Below are 22,500 nucleotides of genomic sequence, written 5' to 3'. Positions count from 1 at the left end.
ACCCGTAGCAGGTTAAAACTAACCCGTGGCAGGTTAAAACTAACCCGTGGCAGGTTAAAACTAACCCGTGTCAGGTTAAAACTAACCCGTAGCAGGTTAAAACTAACCCGTGGCAGGTTAAAACTAACCCGTGGCAGGTTAAAACTAACCCGTGGCAGGTTAAAACTAACCCGTGGCAAGTTAAAACTAACCCGTAGCAGGTTAAAACTAACCCGTGGCAGGTTAAAACTAACCCGTGGCAGGTTAAAACTAACCCGTGGCAGGTTAAAACTAACCTGTGGCAGGTTGAAACTAACCCGTGGCAGGTTAAAACTAACCCGTGGCAGGTTAAAACTAACCCGTGGCAGGTTAAAACTAACCTGTGGCAGGTTGAAACTAACCCGTGGCAGGTTAAAACTAACCCGTGGCAGGTTAAAACTAACCCGTGGCAGGTTAAAACTAACCCGTGGCAGGTTAAAACTAACCCGTAGCAGGTTAAAACTGACCCGTGGCAGGTTAAAACTAACCCGTGGCAGGTTAAGACTAACCCGTGGCAGGTTAAAACTGACCCGTGGCAGGTTAAAACTAACCCGTGGCAGGTTAAAACTAACCCGTAGCAGGTTAAAACTGACCCGTGGCAGGTTAAAACTAACCCGTGGCAGGTTAAGACTAACCCGTGGCAGGTTAAAACTAACCCGTGGCAGGTTAAAACTGACCCGTGGCAGGTTAAAACTAACCCGTGGCAGGTTAAGACTAACCCGTGGCAGGTTAAGACTGACCCGTGGCAGGTTAAGACTAACCTGTGGCAGGTTGAAACTAACCCGTGGCAGGTTAAAACTAACCCGTGGCAGGTTAAAACTAACCCGTGGCAGGTTAAAACTAACCTGTGGCAGGTTGAAACTAACCCGTGGCAGGTTGAAACTAACCCGTGGCAGGTTAAAACTAACCCGTGGCAGGTTAAAACTAACCTGTGGCAGGTTGAAACTAACCCGTGGCAGGTTAAAACTGACCCGTAGCAGGTTAAAACTAACCCGTGGCAGGTTGAAACTGACCCGTGGCAGGTTAAAACTATACGACTCATGACTTCAGGACTGTTTTTGACTGTTTGTAGTCGCAGTTTTTTATGAAATGTGTGTGTGTGTGTGTGTGTGTGTGTGTGTGTGTGTGTGTGTGTGTGTGTGTGTGTGTGTATGTGTGTGTGTGTGTGTGCATGTGTGTGAAAGGCATAATTAGAGCTATAGTTTGTGACTCTATATCCTGGCTGTCGTGACGCGTGCGTGCGTGCGTGCGTGCGTGCGTGCGTGCGTGCGTGCGTGCGTGCGTGCGTGCGTGTTTGTGTTCTCTAGTTCTGGCTGTCCTTTTGGCAACGGGTCTGTAAAACAATGAATGTAAAATATTTATGTAAAAGTATACTGATTGTACATTTTGACAATAATGAGCTCTAACATTTCTGCATTTGTAAATTCATTAACTTTTTGGTGATAGGCCTATGGCGAAAATTATCGTACATTTGGGATTTGTTTTTGTTGTATTATTATTATTTTTTAAATACCTTTTATCCCACGATTTTGTAACCCATTTTTCACACCAGTGTCAATTATCTAATGTGATCCTGGGCTCTACACACCCTCCACCAACCTGGGGAGAGCAACGGACTGACCTCATGCTTCCTTCTATGCATGAGGAGTCCAAGCCGCTTCTCTTCACCTGACAGGGGGGAGGTTCCCTGGTTGGGCGTAGCGCGTGGAAGGAACACGTTATTCCGACCAGTTCGTTTTTCCTCCATCAGGAGCCCCGGCTGGCCAGGGGGAGGCGGTATAGAGACCAGGATTACTGCATGTTTTTTTGTGAGGGTACCTACCCTATAGGACACGGGGAGAACATGTGAGGGTACCTACCCTAGGGGACACGGGGAGAACATGTGAGGGTACCTACCCTAGGGGACACGGGGAGAACATGTGAGGGTACCTACCCTAGGGGACACGGGGAGAACATGTGAGGGTACCTACCCTAGGGGACACGGGGAGAACATGTGAGGGTACCTACCCTATGGGACACGGGGAGAACATGTGAGGGTACCTACCCTAGGGGACACGGGGAGAACATGTGAGGGTACCTACCCTAGGGGACACGGGGAGAACATGTGAGGGTACCTACCCTAGGGGACACGGGGAGAACATGTGAGGGTACCTACCCTAGGGGACACGGGGGGAGAACATGTGAGGGTACCTACCCTAGGGGACACGGGGAGAACATGTGAGGGTACCTACCCTAGGGGACACGGGGAGAACATGTGAGGGTACCTACCCTAGGGGACACGGGGAGAACATGTGAGGGTACCTACCGGCTTCTGCCGCAAACGGTGTGTGAATGGGTGAATGTAATGCACAATCTATGTAAAGCGCCTTGGATAAAGGCGCTATATAAATGCACCATTTACCATTTATTTACCAACGGTCCTACGTCAAACTATGAATATCAGTGCATGGTCAAAAGGACGGCAGTGAATGGAATGAAGTGGCAACTTGGCACGGACCGTCATCTGTTAGGGAACACGGACCGTCATCTGTTAGGGAACACGGACCGTCATCTGTTAGGGAACACGGACCGTCATCTGTTAGGGAATGAAGTGGGCAACTTGGCACGGACCGTCATCTGTTAGGGAATGAAGTGGGCAACTTGGCACGGACCGTCATCTGTTAGGGAACACGGACCGTCATCTGTTAGGGAACACGGACCGTCATCTGTTAGGGAACACGGACCGTCATCTGTTAGGGAACACGGACCGTCATCTGTTAGGGAACACGGACCGTCATCTGTTAGGGAACACGGACCGTCTTCTGTTAGGGAATGAAGTGGGCAACTTGGCACGGACCGTCATCTGTTAGGGAACTGTGTTGCTGTCGGACAGATTAATATATACTGCATAAGCAATATAATAAAAGCATATAATTATCAAAAGGACACTTTAATCATCTGCAATAAAAGCCCTTTGACGGCTGATATTCACCGTCCGTTTGACGTGGACAGTCAATAAAAATGACTTGATTACAGTATTCCATAATAAATTAGTTTTGGCCTCACATTAACTTTATGCACCTAACTGAGGCGCTGTGCACCTAACTGACGCGCTGTGCCCCTAACTGAGGTGCTGTGCCCCTAACTGAGGTGCTGTGCCCCTAACTGAGGTGCTGTGCCCCTAACTGAGGTGCTGTGCCCCTAACTGAGGAGCTGTGCCCCTCACTGAGGTGCTGTGCACCTCACTGAGGTGCTGTGCACCTCACTGAGGTGCTGTGCACCTCACTGAGGTGCTGTGCACCTCACTGAGGCGCTGTGCCCCTAACTGAGGTGCTGTGCACCTCACTGAGGTGCTGTGCCCCTCACTGAGGCGCTGTGCACCTCACTGAGGCGCTGTGCACCTCACTGAGGCGCTGTGCACCTCACTGACGCGCTGTGCACCTCACTGAGGCGCTGTGCACCTCACTGAGGAGCTGTGCCCCTCACTGAGGCGCTGTGCACCTCACTGAGGCGCTGTGCACCTCACTGAGGCGCTGTGCACCTCACTGACGCGCTGTGCACCTCACTGAGGCGCTGTGCACCTCACTGACGCGCTGTGCACCTCACTGAGGCGCTGTGCACCTCACTGAGGAGCTGTGCACCTCACTGACGCGCTGTGCACCTCACTGAGGAGCTGTGCCCCTCACTGACGCGCTGTGCACCTCACTGACGCGCTGTGCCCCTCACTGAGGAGCTGTGCACCTCACTGAGGAGCTGTGCACCTCAGTGAGGAGCTGTGCCCCTCACTGAGGAGCTGTGCCCCTAACTGAGGAGCTGTGCACCTCACTGAGGAGCTGTGCACCTCAGTGAGGAGCTGTGCCCCTCACTGAGGAGCTGTGCCCCTCACTGAGGAGCTGTGCCCCTAACTGAGGAGCTGTGCCCCTAACTGAGGCGCTGTGCCCCTAACTGAGGAGCTGTGCCCCTAACTGAGGAGCTGTGCCCCTCACTGAGGAGCTGTGCCCCTCACTGAGGAGCTGTGCCCCTCACTGAGGCGCTGTGCACCTCACTGAGGAGCTGTGCCCCTCACTGAGGCGCTGTGCACCTCACTGAGGAGCACAGCTCCTCACTGAGGAGCTGTGCACCTCACTGAGGAGCTGTGCCCCTCACTGAGGAGCTGTGCCCCTCACTGAGGCGCTGTGCACCTCACTGAGGAGCTGTGCCCCTCACTGAGGAGCTGTGCACCTCACTGAGGAGCTGTGCCCCTCACTGAGGCGCTGTGCACCTCACTGAGGAGCTGTGCCCCTCACTGAGGCGCTGTGCACCTCACTGAGGAGCTGTGCCCCTCACTGAGGAGCTGTGCCCCTCACTGAGGAGCTGTGCCCCTCACTGAGGCGCTGTGCACCTCACTGAGGAGCTGTGCCCCTCACTGAGGAGCTGTGCCCCTCACTGAGGAGCTGTGCCCCTCACTGAGGCGCTGTGCACCTCACTGAGGAGCACAGCTCCTCACTGAGGAGCTGTGCACCTCACTGAGGAGCTGTGCCCCTCACTGAGGAGCTGTGCACCTCACTGAGGAGCTGTGCCCCTCACTGAGGAGCTGTGCCCCTCACTGAGGAGCTGTGCCCCTCACTGAGGCGCTGTGCACCTCACTGAGGAGCTGTGCACCTCACTGAGGAGCTGTGCCCCTAACTGAGGAGCTGTGCCCCTCACTGAGGAGCTGTGCCCCTCACTGAGGAGCTGTGCCCCTCACTGAGGAGCTGTGCCCCTAACTGAGGAGCTGTGCCCCTCACTGAGGAGCTGTGCCCCTCACTGAGGAGCTGTGCACCTAACTGAGGAGCTGTGCCCCTAACTGAGGAGCTGTGCCCCTCACTGAGGAGCTGTGCCCCTCACTGAGGAGCTGTGCACCTCACTGAGGAGCTGTGCCCCTAACTGAGGCGCTGTGCCCCTCACTGAGGCGCTGTGCCCCTCACTGAGGTGCTGGACAGACTCACAATTCAATTCATACTCAGTATATTCTTTCCTTTTTCTTCTTTTTTTTCTCCATTCATTTATGATTTCTTACTTTTAATCAATGCTAAATATCTCTGTATTCCAATATTCCGGTAATCATTGCCATATAGTGTGTTTATTTCAGTAGCAGGGGCCTCCCAGTCTCTCTACCTCCACCAGGGGTGTGTTTATTTCAGTAGCAGGGGCCTCCCAGTCTCTCTACCTCCACCAGGGGTGTGTTTATTTCAGTAGCAGGGGCCTCCCAGTCTCTCTACCTCCACCAGGGGTGTGTTTATTTCAGTAGCAGGGGCCTCCCAGTCTCTCTACCTCCACCAGGGGTGTGTTTATTTCAGTAGCAGGGGCCTCCCAGTCTCTCTACCTCCACCAGGGGTGTGTTTATTTCAGTAGCAGGGGCCTCCCAGTCTCTCTACCTCCACTAGGGCTGGTTCTAAGGGGGGGGGGGGGGGGGGGGGGGGGGGGCAGGGGTGTGTTTATTTCAGTAGCAGGGGCCTCCCAGTCTCTCTACCTCCACTAGGGCTGGTTCTAAGGGGGGGGGGGGGGGCAGGGGTGTGTTTATTTCAGTAGCAGGGGCCTCCCAGTCTCTCTACCTCCACTAGGGCTGGTTCTAAGGGGGGGGGGGGGGGCAGGGGTGTGTTTATTTCAGTAGCAGGGGCCTCCCAGTCTCTCTACCTCCACCAGGGGTGTGTTTATTTCAGTAGCAGGGGCCTCCCAGTCTCTCTACCTCCACTAGGGCTGGTTCTAAGGGGGGGGGGGGGGGGGGGGGGGCAGGGGTGTGTTTATTTCAGTAGCAGGGGCCTCCCAGTCTCTCTGCCTCACCTCTTCAGGAAACACTACCCTTCCTCTCTGCCTGACCTACTTGTTGTTAACATAGTTGTACGAACGCTTGTTTTCTATTGTTGTATTGTTTATTGGATCTTGTTTAGTCGATACACTTAATTGTTATAGCTCATGCTCATTTGATTTAGCTATTTTGTCTCATCTGTTTAAGGAAATAGGTAGCTGATATATTGCACTTTTACCTTAGAGCTAGGTATACTCTTGGTTGCTTGTTTTTGCAGAAAATGCACTGAAGACTTCTGGTGATTAGTAGTTTTTGTTCCCTACCTATGTTGAATACACTTATTGTAAGTCGCTTTGGATAAAAGCGTCTGCTAAATGACTGTAATGTAATGTAATGTAATGTACCTCCACCAGGGGTGTGTTTATTTCAGTAGCAGGGGCCTCCCAGTCTCTCTACCTCCACCAGGGCTGGTTCTAAGGGGGGGGGGGGGGGGGGGGCAGGGGTGTGTTTATTTCAGTAGCAGGGGCCTCCCAGTCTCCCCACCTCCACTAGAGCTGGTTCTAAGGAAACAAATGTTTCGTTTTTTTGTTAATTTTATTTTTGTTTTGTACAGTGTACAGTATGTGGCCCACATGGTGACATTGATCAATTCTGGATTAAAAGCTTCCAATATATTAATTATGCCCCAAAATCTATAAATCTTCACACACTATAGAGTGTCGCAGTCCCGCCCCCTTTCATGACGACACCAGGCCCAGGAAATAATTCCCAATGCATTTTTCCCTCATAGACATTTCAAAGAAGAAAAACAACAACAAAAAAGTGCCGTTTTCTTCTTCTTTCTAATTATTTGTTCGGTTTGTTGTCATGATTTGTCACGACAAGAGTTGGGCTTTGTACGAGGCTTAAAAGGTCTTTAAATAAATACTTTTTGAAAAGTCTAAGAGGAAAATGAACGGCGAATCATTTCCTGGGCCCTGGTAGGGGGCGGGACTGGGCCCTGGTAGGGGGCGGGACTGCGACGCCCTATTAACCCATTTTGGGCATAAACCCCTTTTGGTGTTAGCATTATGTTATGCTTTAGCTATTGAAAAATAGCAGATCTACAAGCTCATAGAGCTTATAGGTCTGCTATTTTTGAAAAATCGAAGAACGAAGACTTTTTAGAATCTGATCTCAGGTCAAAATGGGTTAAGGCAACCGGCCGGTTCCAAGTGCCACACAAGGTGCCCTTTTTTGTTTCTTCACTTGAGCACCTGCCCCTCTTAATGTCTGTGCACGCCCCTGTCCTGCCCCTCTAAATGTCTGTGCACGCCACTGTCCTGTCCCTCTAAATGTCTGTGCACGCCCCTGTCCTGCCCCTCTAAATGTCTGTGCACGCCACTGTCCTGTCCCTCTAAATGTCTGTGCACGCCCCTGTCCTGCCCCTCTAAATGTCTGTGCACGCCCCTGTCCTGCCCCTCTAAATGTCTGTGCACGCCCCTGTCCTGCCCCTCTAAATGTCTGTGCACGCCACTGTCCTGTCCCTCTAAATGTCTGTACACGCCCCTGTCCTGACTCCTGCCCCTCTAAATGTCTGTGCACGCCCCTGTCCTGCCCCTCTAAATGTCTGTGCACGCCACAGTGATTGTTTAAATCTTTTGTTGATTTCTATGTACTGTTCTGTTTTGTATCTATGTCTAGGTACTGTCTTTGCTGCTCTGTTTCTTATGTCATTGTTGGTTTATCTTTGATTGTGATGTTCTTGTTTTATTCCTATTAAACAACTGTTTTGAAAGCTTTATAAATAAAATTACCTTAATATACGGCGGGGGGGCATGCCCCCCGTATATTCGTCCTGCCCACCCTATAGTGGGCCATGCAGGCTACAGCCGGCCCTGGTTCTCACAAAGTGCTCACATTCTCGTATACTTGTGAGGACATGATGTGAGCAGAGCCTCTCACACACACACACACACACACACACACACACACACACACCCACACACACCTCTTGTGGCCCCTCCCCCGACTAGTTCCTAACAATGCACAGGTGAGGTAGTGTCTGCTGTGACACACACACACACACACGCACAGTGCGCAGAGCAGAGCTTTGGAAACACACACCTTCTCTCGTCGGTCCTAGACTGGATTAATTCGCTGCCTTTTTAGACACAATAACAATATATAATATTTTTAAACAAACCTTTTTTTAGCCTCTTCTCTTTATAGTTTTGTTTTATTTTGACGTGTGTTGGAAATCTAAACATGGGAGGAATTCAGTGCATCAAATACGTGGTGTTTGTTTTCAACTTCCTCTTCTGGGTAAGACCACACCGCTCTTTATATCATGGTCCCCGACGGGGGGTCCATTTGGTTACATGTGTTACACAGTTGTACTGTAGCCCGACGGGGGGTCCATTTGGTTACATGTGTTTACACTGCAGGGTGAGGTGTAGCCGCAATTTGCAACTCTAGATTTGTTTAATAATGGGATGAATCTAGAGTTGCAATACCCTCCATTGACTCCCCATTCATCCAATTTGGTTTGTGATCTGCTTGTAATAAACGACATTAAACTCACCATCATTGCAGCTCTAGGCCAAGCTTGAATTATCCTCTTTCAATCTGCCAAGCTTTTGTTTCATAAAAATCCACCCTAGACATGTTGTTATGAGATACTTTCTGTCAAGACATTCTGTGCAGGTGATTATTTTTCTAAGTGCTGGAGTTTGGAAGCACTCGTCATGAGTCACTGAACGGCCCTGCGTACCACCCGTTTCCCATTTGCACATAATGCAGGAGGCAGCAGCGCGACCCGTTAATGAAAACGAGCGCTTCCAAACTCCACCACTTAGAAAAAGAATCACATGCACAGAATTTCTTGACAGAAAGTAGCTCATAACATGTCTACGGTGGATTTTTATGAAAAACAAGCTCGGCAGATTGAAAGAGGATAATTCAAGCTTGGCCTACAGCTGCAATGTTGGTGAGTTTAACGTCGTTTAAGACAAGCAGGTCACAAACCAAATTGAGTGGGGAGTCAATGGAGGGTATTGCAACTCTAAATTCATCACATTATAAAAAAATCACACCCGTGTGAACTGAGTGGTGTAAGGTCTTATATAGACTGATCAACTGTAGTCTGACGTAATGTCTGACGTAATGAAATCACACCCGTGTGAACTGGGTGACCATAGCAACCATGCTCATTTTTTGGTACGAACAGACAGACGTACGTACAGACAGACACGTAAACTAACAAAGCCAGTTGTAGGAGTGGTTTACACCACTCAAAAATCTAGAGTTGCAAATTGCGGCTAGGTGAGGTATAGACACGTGATCTGTCTGAAGTTGTTTTCAACCCTTTTCACATCAATCAAAGGTCCAGTATTTATTTATTTATTTATTCAGCATTTGAGCCACGGACCACGTACGGAACTTTGATGAATTGAACATTCATCATGGGTGTGATTATCTTTTTTACCAGCTGCTGCTGTGTAAACACAGCTGGTCAATGTTCTCTCTGCGGTGCGTTAGCGCCCCCTTGCTGTAGTTGAGACCTGTTTCTCATTGGCTGTACTGACAACCTATCGTCCTGATTGGCTGCCTCGTCTCTAGGCAACCACATATTAACATATTGGTTGTTCAGTTTGACCCACCAGTTTTGGATATGGCTTATAGAGTAATGTCTTGCAGAGAAACAGCGAAACAGGCTTGAAAAAGGTTCACTTCTGTGGACTCTAACATTACACCTAGCTACATGTTTAAGCATTTATTTCATATTTACATGTCTTCTGTGGACTCTAACATTACACCTAGCTACATGTTTAAGCATTTATTTCATATTTACATGTCTTCTGTGGACTCTAACATTACACCTATAGCTACATGTTAAAGCATTTATTTCATATTCACATGTCTTCTGTGGTCTCTAACATTACACCTAGCTACATGTTTAGGCATTTATTTCATATTCACATGTCTTCTGTGGTCTCTAACATTACACCTAGCTACATGTTTAAGCATTTATTTCATATTTACATGTCTACTGTGGACTCTAACATTACACCTAGCTACATGTTTAAGCATTTATTTCATATTTACATGTCTTCTGTGGTCTCTAACATTACACTTAGCTACATGTTTAAGCATTTATTTCATATTTACATGTCTTCTGTGGTCTCTAACATTACACCTGTTTAAGCATTTATTTCATATTTACATGTCTTCTGTGGTCTCTAACATTACACCTATAGCTACATGTTTAAGCATTTATTTCATATTTACATGTCTACTGTGGACTCTAACATTACACCTAGCTACATGTTTAAGCATTTATTTCATATTTACATGTCTTCTGTGGACTCTAACATTACACCTAGCTACATGTTTAAGCATTTATTTCATATTTACATGTCTTCTGTGGACTCTAACATTACACCTAGCTACATGTTTAAGCATTTATTTCATATTTACATGTCTTCTGTGGACTCTAACATTACACCTAGCTACATGTTTAAGCATTTATTTCATATTTACATGTCTTCTGTGGACTCTAACATTACACCTAGCTACATGTTTAAGCATTTATTTCATATTTACATGTCTTCTGTGGACTCTAACATTACACCTATAGCTACATGTTTAAGCATTTATTTCATATTTACATGTCTTCTGTGGACTCTAACATTACACCTATAGCTACATGTTTAAGCATTTATTTCATATTTACATGTCTTCTGTGGACTCTAACATTACACCTAGCTACATGTTTAAGCATTTATTTCATATTTACATGTCAATTTCAGCTCCGACATTTATTCCAGACATGCTCTAGTATGTGAAGAGTCTGCCTGTGATATTAACTAATTTTGGATAAAACGTACTATACATAAATCCAGTTTTTCTCCTGTGGTGAAAAGCTGGAGGTTTGCACGATGACAGGCTCTCAGTCAGTCAAATCTGGGTCACACACAACATGTTCATTCTGTCTCTTTGAGGTTCAGTGAAAAGGACAACATGTTCATTATGTCTCTTTGAGGTTCAGTGAAAACACAACATGTTCATTATGTCTCTTTGAGGTTCAGTGAAAACACAACATGTTCATTATGTCTCTTTGAGGTTCAGTGAAAACACAACATGTTCATTATGTCTCTTTGAGGTTCAGTGAAAACACAACATGTTCATTATGTCTCTTTGAGGTTCAGTGAAAACACAACATGTTCATTATGTCTCTTTGAGGTTCAGAGAAAACACAACATGTTCATTCTGTCTCTTTGAGGTTCAGAGAAAACACAACATGTTCATTATGTCTCTTTGAGGTTCAGTGAAAACACAACATGTTCATTATGTCTCTTTGAGGTTCAGTGAAAACACAACATGTTCATTATGTCTCTTTGAGGTTCAGTGAAAACACAACATGTTCATTATGTCTCTTTGAGGTTCAGAGAAAACACAACATGTTCATTCTGTCTCTTTGAGGTTCAGAGAAAACACAACATGTTCATTATGTCTCTTTGAGGTTCAGTGAAAACACAACATGTTCATTATGTCTCTTTGAGGTTCAGTGAAAACACAACATGTTCATTATGTCTCTTTGAGGTTCAGAGAAAACACAACATGTTCATTCTGTCTCTTTGAGGTTCAGAGAAAACACAACATGTTCATTATGTCTCTTTGAGGTTCAGTGAAAACACAACATGTTCATTATGTCTCTTTGAGGTTCAGTGAAAACACAACATGTTCATTATGTCTCTTTGAGGTTCAGTGAAAACACAACATGTTCATTATGTCTCTTTGAGGTTCAGTGAAAACACAACATGTTCATTATGTCTCTTTGAGGTTCAGTGAAAACACAACATGTTCATTCTGTCTCTTTGAGGTTCAGTGAAACACAACATGTTCATTATGTCTCTTTGAGGTTCAGTGAAAACACAACATGTTCATTATGTCTCTTTGAGGTTCAGTGAAAACACAACATGTTCATTATGTCTCTTTGAGGTTCAGTGAAAACACAACATGTTCATTATGTCTCTTTGAGGTTCAGAGAAAACACAACATGTTCATTCTGTCTCTTTGAGGTTCAGAGAAAACACAACATGTTCATTATGTCTCTTTGAGGTTCAGTGAAAACACAACATGTTCATTATGTCTCTTTGAGGTTCAGTGAAAACACAACATGTTCATTATGTCTCTTTGAGGTTCAGTGAAAACACAACATGTTCATTATGTCTCTTTGAGGTTCAGTGAAAACACAACATGTTCATTATGTCTCTTTGAGGTTCAGTGAAAACACAACATGTTCATTCTGTCTCTTTGAGGTTCAGTGAAACACAACATGTTCATTATGTCTCTTTGAGGTTCAGTGAAAACACAACATGTTCATTCTGTCTCTTTGAGGTTCAGTGAAACACAACATGTTCATTCTGTCTCTTTGAGGTTCAGTGAAGGTTCTGGAGGTTCTGGTGACGGATAAACCATTTCAATTCTTTAACCCATTTAGGCTTGACGTCGAAATAAAAAAAAGTCTTCTGATAGAATATATGTGACCAGATTTGACTGAGAGCCTGCCATCGCCTGCCATCGCCTGCCATCGCGCAAATTCCAGCTTTTCACCAGAGGAGAAAAACTTTTTTTTTTTTTTTTTCAAAATGAGTTAATTACTCTATAAGTCATATCTCCAAAACTGGTGGGTCAAACTGAACAACCAATATGTCAATTTGAAGCTATGATTCCCTGCTTTCATATGACAACGGAAACGAAAATCCAATGGCAGTTCCTCAGTCAAATTTGGACACATTATGTTCAATTTTCAAAGATTTGTGCCGCATTTTCACGATTTTTCAAAAATAGCAGACCTACAAGCTCGTAGCGCGCTATGAGCTTGTAGATCTGCTATTTTTCAATAGCTAAAGTATAACATAATGCTTAAAACGCCCAAAATGGGTTAAAGGACAACTTTAGTTATTTTTTCAACCAGGGTTCATGTTTTAGGCTATTAGAGAAAATAAAAGACGAGTGTTAATTATTTTTCATTTGCTGCTTTCTTTAGTTTTAGGGATTTTAGCAGTTTTTGACAGGGGGGGGGGGGGGGGGGGGGGCATTCGAACATGGGGCTAAATATGTATTTTCTTTTTTACAAAATGTTATGGCTATTTATTTTTTTTGTTATTTACTATAGTCCTACTAGCCCATTTTGGGCGGGAACCCCTTTTGGTGTTAGCATTATGATATGCTTTAGCTCTTGAAAAATAGCAGACCTACAAGCTCATAGCGCGCCACCGAGTGGCGCGCTACGAGCTTGTAGGTCTGCTATTTTTGAAAAATCGAAGAACGACTGACATAGAAACATTCAGTTTTCAGAAAACTGTCAGGGTGTAGAAGACATTATTTGAATCTGATATCAGTTCAAAATGGGCTAGACCCCAAGAAATTACATCTGGCTGGCTAACATTTTTCCTAATCAAAACGCATAACGCAAGACGGGCGGATTATAGAGAAGTATAGAGTTTGTAGCACAACCACTTCTCTGCTCATTCTGCTCATACCTGCTCATTCTCTGCTCATACCTTCTCTGCTCATACCTTCTCTGCTCATACCTTCTCTGCTCATACCTTCTCTGCTCATACCTTCTCTGACCTCTGACCTCTGACCTTCATACCTGTGGTGTCATAGGTAAACCTGTGACTAGAATCCAGCCGGCCAACATTCCACTTGGCCTTTATTTATTTTTTAACGGGCCTTTTGTAGTCCTCCCATCGTGCCAGACACTCCAGTGTTAAACATTTTCATTATTATTATTATTTGTCTTAAATTATTAGTTCATTGTTTCCTTTCAAACTTTTCTGCACACCGAACCACACCTTGTTGTCATGGCAACAGGAGAGTTCCAAGCAAACTTCCGAGGCGTGGGAACGTGTGTGCGCGCCTGTGCGTGTGTGTGCGTGCGTGCGTTTCTGCCTAACCTGTATCTCTCGTCTTGTCGTGTGGAATCCTCACCTCATATCTGAGCTATAGATCTACCGTGTGTCCAAAACGGCTCACAATGCAACGCGTGTTGAGCTTGTAGATCTGCTATTTCTTAGAGACGCTCCGATAGTATCGGCCACCGATCGGAGATGGGCCGATATTCACTCCCATCGGTGTGATGTCATCGGATATTCACTCCCATCGGTGTGATGTCATCGGATATTCACTCCCATCGGTGTGATGTCATCGGATATTCACTCCCATCGGTGTGATGTCATCGGATATTCACTCCCATCGGTGTGATGTCATCGGATATTCACTCCCATCGGTGTGACGTCATCGGATATTCACTCCCATCGGTGTGATGTCATCGGATATTCACTCCCATCGGTGTGACGTCATCGGATATTCACTCCGACATAATATCTGGGTGGAGCATGCATTTCCAACTTGCATCGTTCCGAGTGCGAATGAGATGATGTATGATAAGCCCCTCCCTGTACAGCTTCTGTCCCACAAAATGTCCGCAACACCCATTTAACCATTTAGGCCTGAAATAAATAAAAAGTCTTTCTGAAAGAATATTTGTGCCACATTTTCACGATTTTTCAAAATGTAGCAGCCCTGCAAGCTCGTGGCGGCACTCGGTTCTAAACAGCTGCAGTTTCCTTGTGGCTGAAATGCCTTGTTGTTGTGGTTGGTGAAGCAATGCTTTCTGTCAGAGTTACACCGACTGAGGGTTAAGACATGTTGGGACGTGATCTGATGACACACACACACACACACACACACACACACACACACACACTGTGTGGAACTAGACCACATGTTAAATAAACAAGCACACACACATGTCAGAGGCTCACATCATGTGTGTGTGTTGGTGTCTGAGGTGGATCATGTATGCCGGGGGCGTGGCTAGTGTTTACATCAACTGATGTCACTCATTTGATTTCACAGCTTTTCTTAATGTTGGAAGAGTTAGAACAGCCTGTAGGAACCAGAGTTAGAACAGCCTGTAGGAACCAGAGTTAGAACCAGAGTTAGAACCAGAGTTAGAACAGCCTGTAGGAACCAGAGTTAGAACCAGAGTTAGAACCAGAGTTAGAACCAGAGTTAGAACCAGAGTTAGAACCAGAGTTAGAACAGCCTGTAGGAACCAGAGTTAGAACCAGAGTTAGAACCAGAGTTAGAACAGCCTGTAGGAACCAGAGTTAGAACAGCCTGTAGGAACCAGAGTTAGAACCAGAGTTAGAACCAGAGTTAGAACAGCCTGTAGGAACCAGAGTTAGAACCAGAGTTAGAACCAGAGTTAGAACCAGAGTTAGAACCAGAGTTAGAACAGCCTGTAGGAACCAGAGTTAGAACCAGAGTTAGAACCAGAGTTAGAACCAGAGTTAGAACCAGAGTTAGAACCAGAGTTAGAACAGCCTGTAGGAACCAGAGTTAGAACCAGAGTTAGAACCAGAGTTAGAACAGCCTGTAGGAACCAGAGTTAGAACCAGAGTTAGAACCAGAGTTAGAACCAGAGTTAGAACCAGAGTTAGAACCAGAGTTAGAACCAGAGTTAGAACAGCCTGTAGGAACCAGAGTTAGAACCAGAGTTAGAACCAGAGTTAGAACCAGAGTTAGAACCAGAGTTAGAACAGCCTGTAGGAACCAGAGTTAGAACAGCCTGTAGGAACCAGAGTTAGAACCAGAGTTAGAACCAGAGTTAGAACAGCCTGTAGGAACCAGAGTTAGAACCAGAGTTAGAACCAGAGTTAGAACCAGAGTTAGAACCAGAGTTAGAACAGCCTGTAGGAACCAGAGTTAGAACAGCCTGTAGGAACCAGAGTTAGAACCAGAGTTAGAACCAGAGTTAGAACAGCCTGTAGGAACCAGAGTTAGAACCAGAGTTAGAACCAGAGTTAGAACAGCCAGTAGGAACCAGAGTTAGAACAGCCTGTTGGAACCAGAGTTAGAACCAGAGTTAGAACCAGAGTTAGAACATAGGAACCAGAGTTAGAACCAGAGTTAGAACCAGAGTTAGAACCAGAGTTAGAACCAGAGTTAGAACCAGAGTTAGAACAGCCTGTAGGAACCAGAGTTAGAACCAGAGTTAGAACCAGAGTTAGAACCAGAGTTAGAACCAGAGTTAGAACCAGAGTTAGAACAGCCTGTAGGAACCAGAGTTAGAACCAGAGTTAGAACCAGAGTTAGAACCAGAGTTAGAACAGCCTGTAGGAACCAGAGTTAGAACAGCCTGTAGGAACCAGAGTTAGAACCAGAGTTAGAACCAGAGTTAGAACAGCCTGTAGGAACCAGAGTTAGAACCAGAGTTAGAACCAGAGTTAGAACCAGAGTTAGAACAGCCTGTAGGAACCAGAGTTAGAACCAGAGTTAGAACCAGAGTTAGAACCAGAGTTAGAACCAGAGTTAGAACAGCCTGTAGGAACCAGAGTTAGAACCAGAGTTAGAACCAGAGTTAGAACAGCCTGTAGGAACCAGAGTTAGAACCAGAGTTAGAACCAGAGTTAGAACCAGAGTTAGAACCAGAGTTAGAACCAGAGTTAGAACAGCCTGTAGGAACCAGAGTTAGAACCAGAGTTAGAACCAGAGTTAGAACCAGAGTTAGAACCAGAGTTAGAACAGCCTGTAGGAACCAGAGTTAGAACAGCCTGTAGGAACCAGAGTTAGAACCAGAGTTAGAACCAGAGTTAGAACAGCCTGTAGGAACCAGAGTTAGAACCAGAGTTAGAACCAGAGTTAGAACCAGAGTTAGAACCTGAGTTAGAACAGCATGTAGGAACCAGAGTTAGAACCAGAGTTAGAACCAGAGTTAGAACCAGAGTTAGAACCAGAGTTAGAACAGCCTGTAGGAACCAGAGTTAGAACCAGAGTTAGAACCAGAGTTAGAACAGCCTGTAGGAACCAGAGTTAGAACAGCCTGTAGGAACCAGAGTTAGAACCAGAGTTAGAACCAGAGTTAGAACAGCCTGTAGGAACCAGAGTTAGAACCAGAGTTAGAACCAGAGTTAGAACAGCCAGTAGGAACCAGAGTTAGAACAGCCTGTTGGAACCAGAGTTAGAACCAGAGTTAGAACCAGAGTTAGAACATAGGAACCAGAGTTAGAACCAGAGTTAGAACCAGAGTTAGAACCAGAGTTAGAACCAGAGTTAGAACCAGAGTTAGAACCAGAGTTAGAACAGCCTGTAGGAACCAGAGTTAGAACAGCCTGTTGGAACCAGAGTTAGAACAGCCTGTTGGAACCAGAGTTAGAACCAGAGTTAGAACCAGAGTTAGAACAGCCTGTAGGAACCAGAGTTAGAACAGCCTGTTGGAACCAGAGTTAGAACAGCCTGTTGGAACCAGAGTTAGAACAGCCTGTTGGAACCAGAGTTAGAACAGCCTGTAGGAACCAGAGTTAGAACAGCCTGTTGGAACCAGAGTTAGAACAGCCTGTTGGAACCAGAGTTAGAACCAGAGTTAGAACCAGAGTTAGAACAGCCTGTAGGAACCAGAGTTAGAACAGCCTGTTGGAACCAGAGTTAGAACAGCCTGTTGGAACCAGAGTTAGAACAGCCTGTTGGAACCAGAGTTAGAACCAGAGTTAGAACCAGAGTTAGAACAGCCTGTAGGAACCAGAGTTAGAACAGCCTGTTGGAACCAGAGTTAGAACAGCCTGTTGGAACCAGAGTTAGAACCAGAGTTAGAACCAGAGTTAGAACATAGGAACCAGAGTTAGAACCAGAGTTAGAACCAGAGTTAGAACCAGAGTTAGAACCAGAGTTAGAACATAGGAACCAGAGTTAGAACCAGAGTTAGAACCAGAGTTAGAACAGCCTGTAGGAACCAGAGTTAGAACAGCCTGTATGAACCAGAGTTAGAACAGCCTGTAGGAACCAGAGTTAGAACCAGAGTTAGAACCAGAGTTAGAACAGCCTGTAGGAACCAGAGTTAGAACCAGAGTTAGAACCAGAGTTAGAACCAGAGTTAGAACAGCCTGTAGGAACCAGAGTTAGAACCAGAGTTAGAACCAGAGTTAGAACCAGAGTTAGAACCAGAGTTAGAACCAGAGTTAGAACAGCCTGTAGGAACCAGAGTTAGAACCAGAGTTAGAACCAGAGTTAGAACCAGAGTTAGAACAGCCTGTAGGAACCAGAGTTAGAACAGCCTGTAGGAACCAGAGTTAGAACCAGAGTTAGAACCAGAGTTAGAACAGCCTGTAGGAACCAGAGTTAGAACCAGAGTTAGAACAGCCTGTTGGAACCAGAGTTAGAACCAGAGTTAGAACAGCCTGTAGGAACCAGAGTTAGAACAGCCTGTAGGAACCAGAGTTAGAACAGCCTGTAGGAACCAGAGTTAGAACCAGAGTTAGAACAGCCTGTAGGAACCAGAGTTAGAACCAGAGTTAGAACAGCCTGTAGGAACCAGAGTTAGAACCAGAGTTAGAACAGCCTGTAGGAACCAGAGTTAGAACAGCCAGTAGGAACCAGAGTTAGAACAGCCTGTAGGAACCAGAGTTAGAACCAGAGTTAGAACAGCCTGTAGGAACCAGAGTTAGAACAGCCTGTAGGAACCAGAGTTAGAACCAGAGTTAGAACCAGAGTTAGAACCAGAGTTAGAACCAGAGTTAGAACCAGAGTTAGAACCAGAGTTAGAACCAGAGTTAGAACAGCCTGTAGGAACCAGAGTTAGAACCAGAGTTAGAACAGCCTGTAGGAACCAGAGTTAGAACCAGAGTTAGAACCAGAGTTAGAACCAGAGTTAGAACCAGAGTTAGAACCAGAGTTAGAACCAGAGTTAGAACAGCCTGTAGGAACCAGAGTTAGAACCAGAGTTAGAACAGCCTGTAGGAACCAGAGTTAGAACAGCCAGTAGGAACCAGAGTTAGAACCAGAGTTAGAACAGCCTGTAGGAACCAGAGTTAGAACAGCCAGTAGGAACCAGAGTTAGAACCAGAGTTAGAACCAGAGTTAGAACAGCCTGTAGGAACCAGAGTTAGAACCAGAGTTAGAACCAGAGTTAGAACCAGAGTTAGAACCAGAGTTAGAACCAGAGTTAGAACAGCCTGTAGGAACCAGAGTTAGAACCAGAGTTAGAACCAGAGTTAGAACAGCCTGTAGGAACCAGAGTTAGAACCAGAGTTAGAACCAGAGTTAGAACAGCCTGTAGGAACCAGAGTTAGAACAGCCTGTAGGAACCAGAGTTAGAACCAGAGTTAGAACCAGAGTTAGAACCAGAGTTAGAACCAGAGTTAGAACCAGAGTTAGAACAGCCTGTAGGAACCAGAGTTAGAACAGCCTGTAGGAACCAGAGTTAGAACCAGAGTTAGAACAGCCTGTAGGAACCAGAGTTAGAACCAGAGTTAGAACAGCCTGTAGGAACCAGAGTTAGAACCAGAGTTAGAACAGCCTGTAGGAACCAGAGTTAGAACCAGAGTTAGAACAGCCTGTAGGAACCAGAGTTAGAACCAGAGTTAGAACAGCCTGTAGGAACCAGAGTTAGAACCAGAGTTAGAACAGCCTGTTGGAACCAGAGTTAGAACCAGAGTTAGAACAGCCTGTAGGAACCAGAGTTAGAACAGCCTGTAGGAACCAGAGTTAGAACAGCCTGTAGGAACCAGAGTTAGAACCAGAGTTAGAACAGCCTGTAGGAACCAGAGTTAGAACCAGAGTTAGAACAGCCTGTAGGAACCAGAGTTAGAACAGCCTGTAGGAACCAGAGTTAGAACCAGAGTTAGAACAGCCTGTAGGAACCAGAGTTAGAACCAGAGTTAGAACAGCCTGTAGGAACCAGAGTTAGAACCAGAGTTAGAACCAGAGTTAGAACAGCCTGTAGGAACCAGAGTTAGAACAGCCTGTAGGAACCAGAGTTAGAACCAGAGTTAGAACAGCCTGTAGGAACCAGAGTTAGAACCAGAGTTAGAACCAGAGTTAGAACAGCCTGTAGGAACCAGAGTTAGAACAGCCAGTAGGAACCAGAGTTAGAACAGCCTGTAGGAACCAGAGTTAGAACCAGAGTTAGAACAGCCTGTAGGAACCAGAGTTAGAACAGCCTGTAGGAACCAGAGTTAGAACAGCCTGTAGGAACCAGAGTTAGAACCAGAGTTAGAACAGCCTGTAGGAACCAGAGTTAGAACCAGAGTTAGAACAGCCTGTAGGAACCAGAGTTAGAACCAGAGTTAGAACAGCCTGTAGGAACCAGAGTTAGAACAGCCAGTAGGAACCAGAGTTAGAACAGCCTGTAGGAACCAGAGTTAGAACCAGAGTTAGAACAGCCTGTAGGAACCAGAGTTAGAACAGCCTGTAGGAACCAGAGTTAGAACCAGAGTTAGAACCAGAGTTAGAACCAGAGTTAGAACCAGAGTTAGAACCAGAGTTAGAACCAGAGTTAGAACCAGAGTTAGAACAGCCTGTAGGAACCAGAGTTAGAACCAGAGTTAGAACCAGAGTTAGAACAGCCTGTAGGAACCAGAGTTAGAACCAGAGTTAGAACAGCCTGTTGGAACCAGAGTTAGAACCAGAGTTAGAACAGCCTGTAGGAACCAGAGTTAGAACAGCCTGTAGGAACCAGAGTTAGAACAGCCTGTAGGAACCAGAGTTAGAACCAGAGTTAGAACAGCCTGTAGGAACCAGAGTTAGAACCAGAGTTAGAACAGCCTGTAGGAACCAGAGTTAGAACCAGAGTTAGAACAGCCTGTAGGAACCAGAGTTAGAACAGCCAGTAGGAACCAGAGTTAGAACAGCCTGTAGGAACCAGAGTTAGAACCAGAGTTAGAACAGCCTGTAGGAACCAGAGTTAGAACAGCCTGTAGGAACCAGAGTTAGAACCAGAGTTAGAACCAGAGTTAGAACCAGAGTTAGAACCAGAGTTAGAACCAGAGTTAGAACCAGAGTTAGAACCAGAGTTAGAACAGCCTGTAGGAACCAGAGTTAGAACCAGAGTTAGAACAGCCTGTAGGAACCAGAGTTAGAACCAGAGTTAGAACCAGAGTTAGAACCAGAGTTAGAACCAGAGTTAGAACCAGAGTTAGAACCAGAGTTAGAACCAGAGTTAGAACAGCCTGTAGGAACCAGAGTTAGAACCAGAGTTAGAACAGCCTGTAGGAACCAGAGTTAGAACAGCCAGTAGGAACCAGAGTTAGAACCAGAGTTAGAACAGCCTGTAGGAACCAGAGTTAGAACAGCCAGTAGGAACCAGAGTTAGAACCAGAGTTAGAACCAGAGTTAGAACAGCCTGTAGGAACCAGAGTTAGAACCAGAGTTAGAACCAGAGTTAGAACCAGAGTTAGAACCAGAGTTAGAACCAGAGTTAGAACAGCCTGTAGGAACCAGAGTTAGAACCAGAGTTAGAACCAGAGTTAGAACAGCCTGTAGGAACCAGAGTTAGAACCAGAGTTAGAACCAGAGTTAGAACAGCCTGTAGGAACCAGAGTTAGAACAGCCTGTAGGAACCAGAGTTAGAACCAGAGTTAGAACCAGAGTTAGAACCAGAGTTAGAACCAGAGTTAGAACCAGAGTTAGAACAGCCTGTAGGAACCAGAGTTAGAACAGCCTGTAGGAACCAGAGTTAGAACCAGAGTTAGAACAGCCTGTAGGAACCAGAGTTAGAACCAGAGTTAGAACAGCCTGTAGGAACCAGAGTTAGAACCAGAGTTAGAACAGCCTGTAGGAACCAGAGTTAGAACCAGAGTTAGAACAGCCTGTAGGAACCAGAGTTAGAACCAGAGTTAGAACAGCCTGTAGGAACCAGAGTTAGAACCAGAGTTAGAACAGCCAGTAGGAACCAGAGTTAGAACCAGAGTTAGAACAGCCTGTAGGAACCAGAGTTAGAACAGCCAGTAGGAACCAGAGTTAGAACCAGAGTTAGAACAGCCTGTAGGAACCAGAGTTAGAACCAGAGTTAGAACAGCCTGTAGGAACCAGAGTTAGAACCAGAGTTAGAACAGCCTGTAGGAACCAGAGTTAGAACCAGAGTTAGAACAGCCTGTAGGAACCAGAGTTAGAACCAGAGTTAGAACAGCCTGTAGGAACCAGAGTTAGAACCAGAGTTAGAACCAGAGTTAGAACAGCCTGTAGGAACCAGAGTTAGAACCAGAGTTAGAACCAGAGTTAGAACAGCCTGTAGGAACCAGAGTTAGAACAGCCTGTAGGAACCAGAGTTAGAACAGCCTGTAGGAACCAGAGTTAGAACCAGAGTTAGAACAGCCTGTAGGAACCAGAGTTAGAACCAGAGTTAGAACCAGAGTTAGAACATCCTGTAGGAACCAGAGTTAGAACCAGAGTTAGAACAGCCAGTAGGAACCAGAGTTAGAACCAGAGTTAGAACAGCCTGTAGGAACCAGAGTTAGAACAGCCTGTATGAACCAGAGTTAGAACAGCCAGTAGGAACCAGAGTTAGAACAGCCTGTAGGAACCAGAGTTAGAACCAGAGTTAGAACCAGAGTTAGAACAGCCTGTAGGAACCAGAGTTAGAACAGCCTGTAGGAACCAGAGTTAGAACCAGAGTTAGAACAGCCTGTAGGAACCAGAGTTAGAACCAGAGTTAGAACAGCCTGTAGGAACCAGAGTTAGAACAGCCTGTAGGAACCAGAGTTAGAACCAGAGTTAGAACAGCCTGTAGGAACCAGAGTTAGAACCAGAGTTAGAACAGCCTGTAGGAACCAGAGTTAGAACCAGAGTTAGAACAGCCTGTAGGAACCAGAGTTAGAACCAGAGTTAGAACAGCCTGTAGGAACCAGAGTTAGAACAGCCTGTAGGAACCAGAGTTAGAACCAGAGTTAGAACAGCCAGTAGGAACC

At 45.8% G+C, this 22,500-nt stretch overlaps 1 protein-coding gene across 2 annotated transcripts in view; it reads left to right on the top strand.

Moving 5' to 3' along the window:
- The window catches only part of LOC306918290 (CD9 antigen-like), a 47,740-nt gene that overhangs the window by 904 nt on the left and 24,336 nt on the right, over nt 1-22,500 (top strand). The window contains exon 1 of one of the 2 annotated variants that reach the window (XM_079531169.1): nt 7,802-8,068. The exons of the other annotated variant lie outside the window; for it this stretch is intronic. Coding sequence (XP_079387295.1) covers nt 8,012-8,068 — 57 coding nt within the window. The 5' untranslated portion in view covers nt 7,802-8,011. Of the gene's footprint in view, nt 1-7,801; nt 8,069-22,500 lie in introns of those variants that run through there. 2 annotated transcript variants of the gene reach the window in all.

This window comes from Electrona antarctica, assembly GCF_951216825.1.
Source record: "Electrona antarctica genome assembly, contig: scaffold_58, whole genome shotgun sequence".
In the NCBI taxonomy this organism is placed as follows: domain Eukaryota; kingdom Metazoa; phylum Chordata; class Actinopteri; order Myctophiformes; family Myctophidae; genus Electrona; species Electrona antarctica.
The sequence above is the reverse complement of the archived record's forward strand: the minus strand, read 5'-3'. Positions and strand labels throughout refer to the sequence as shown.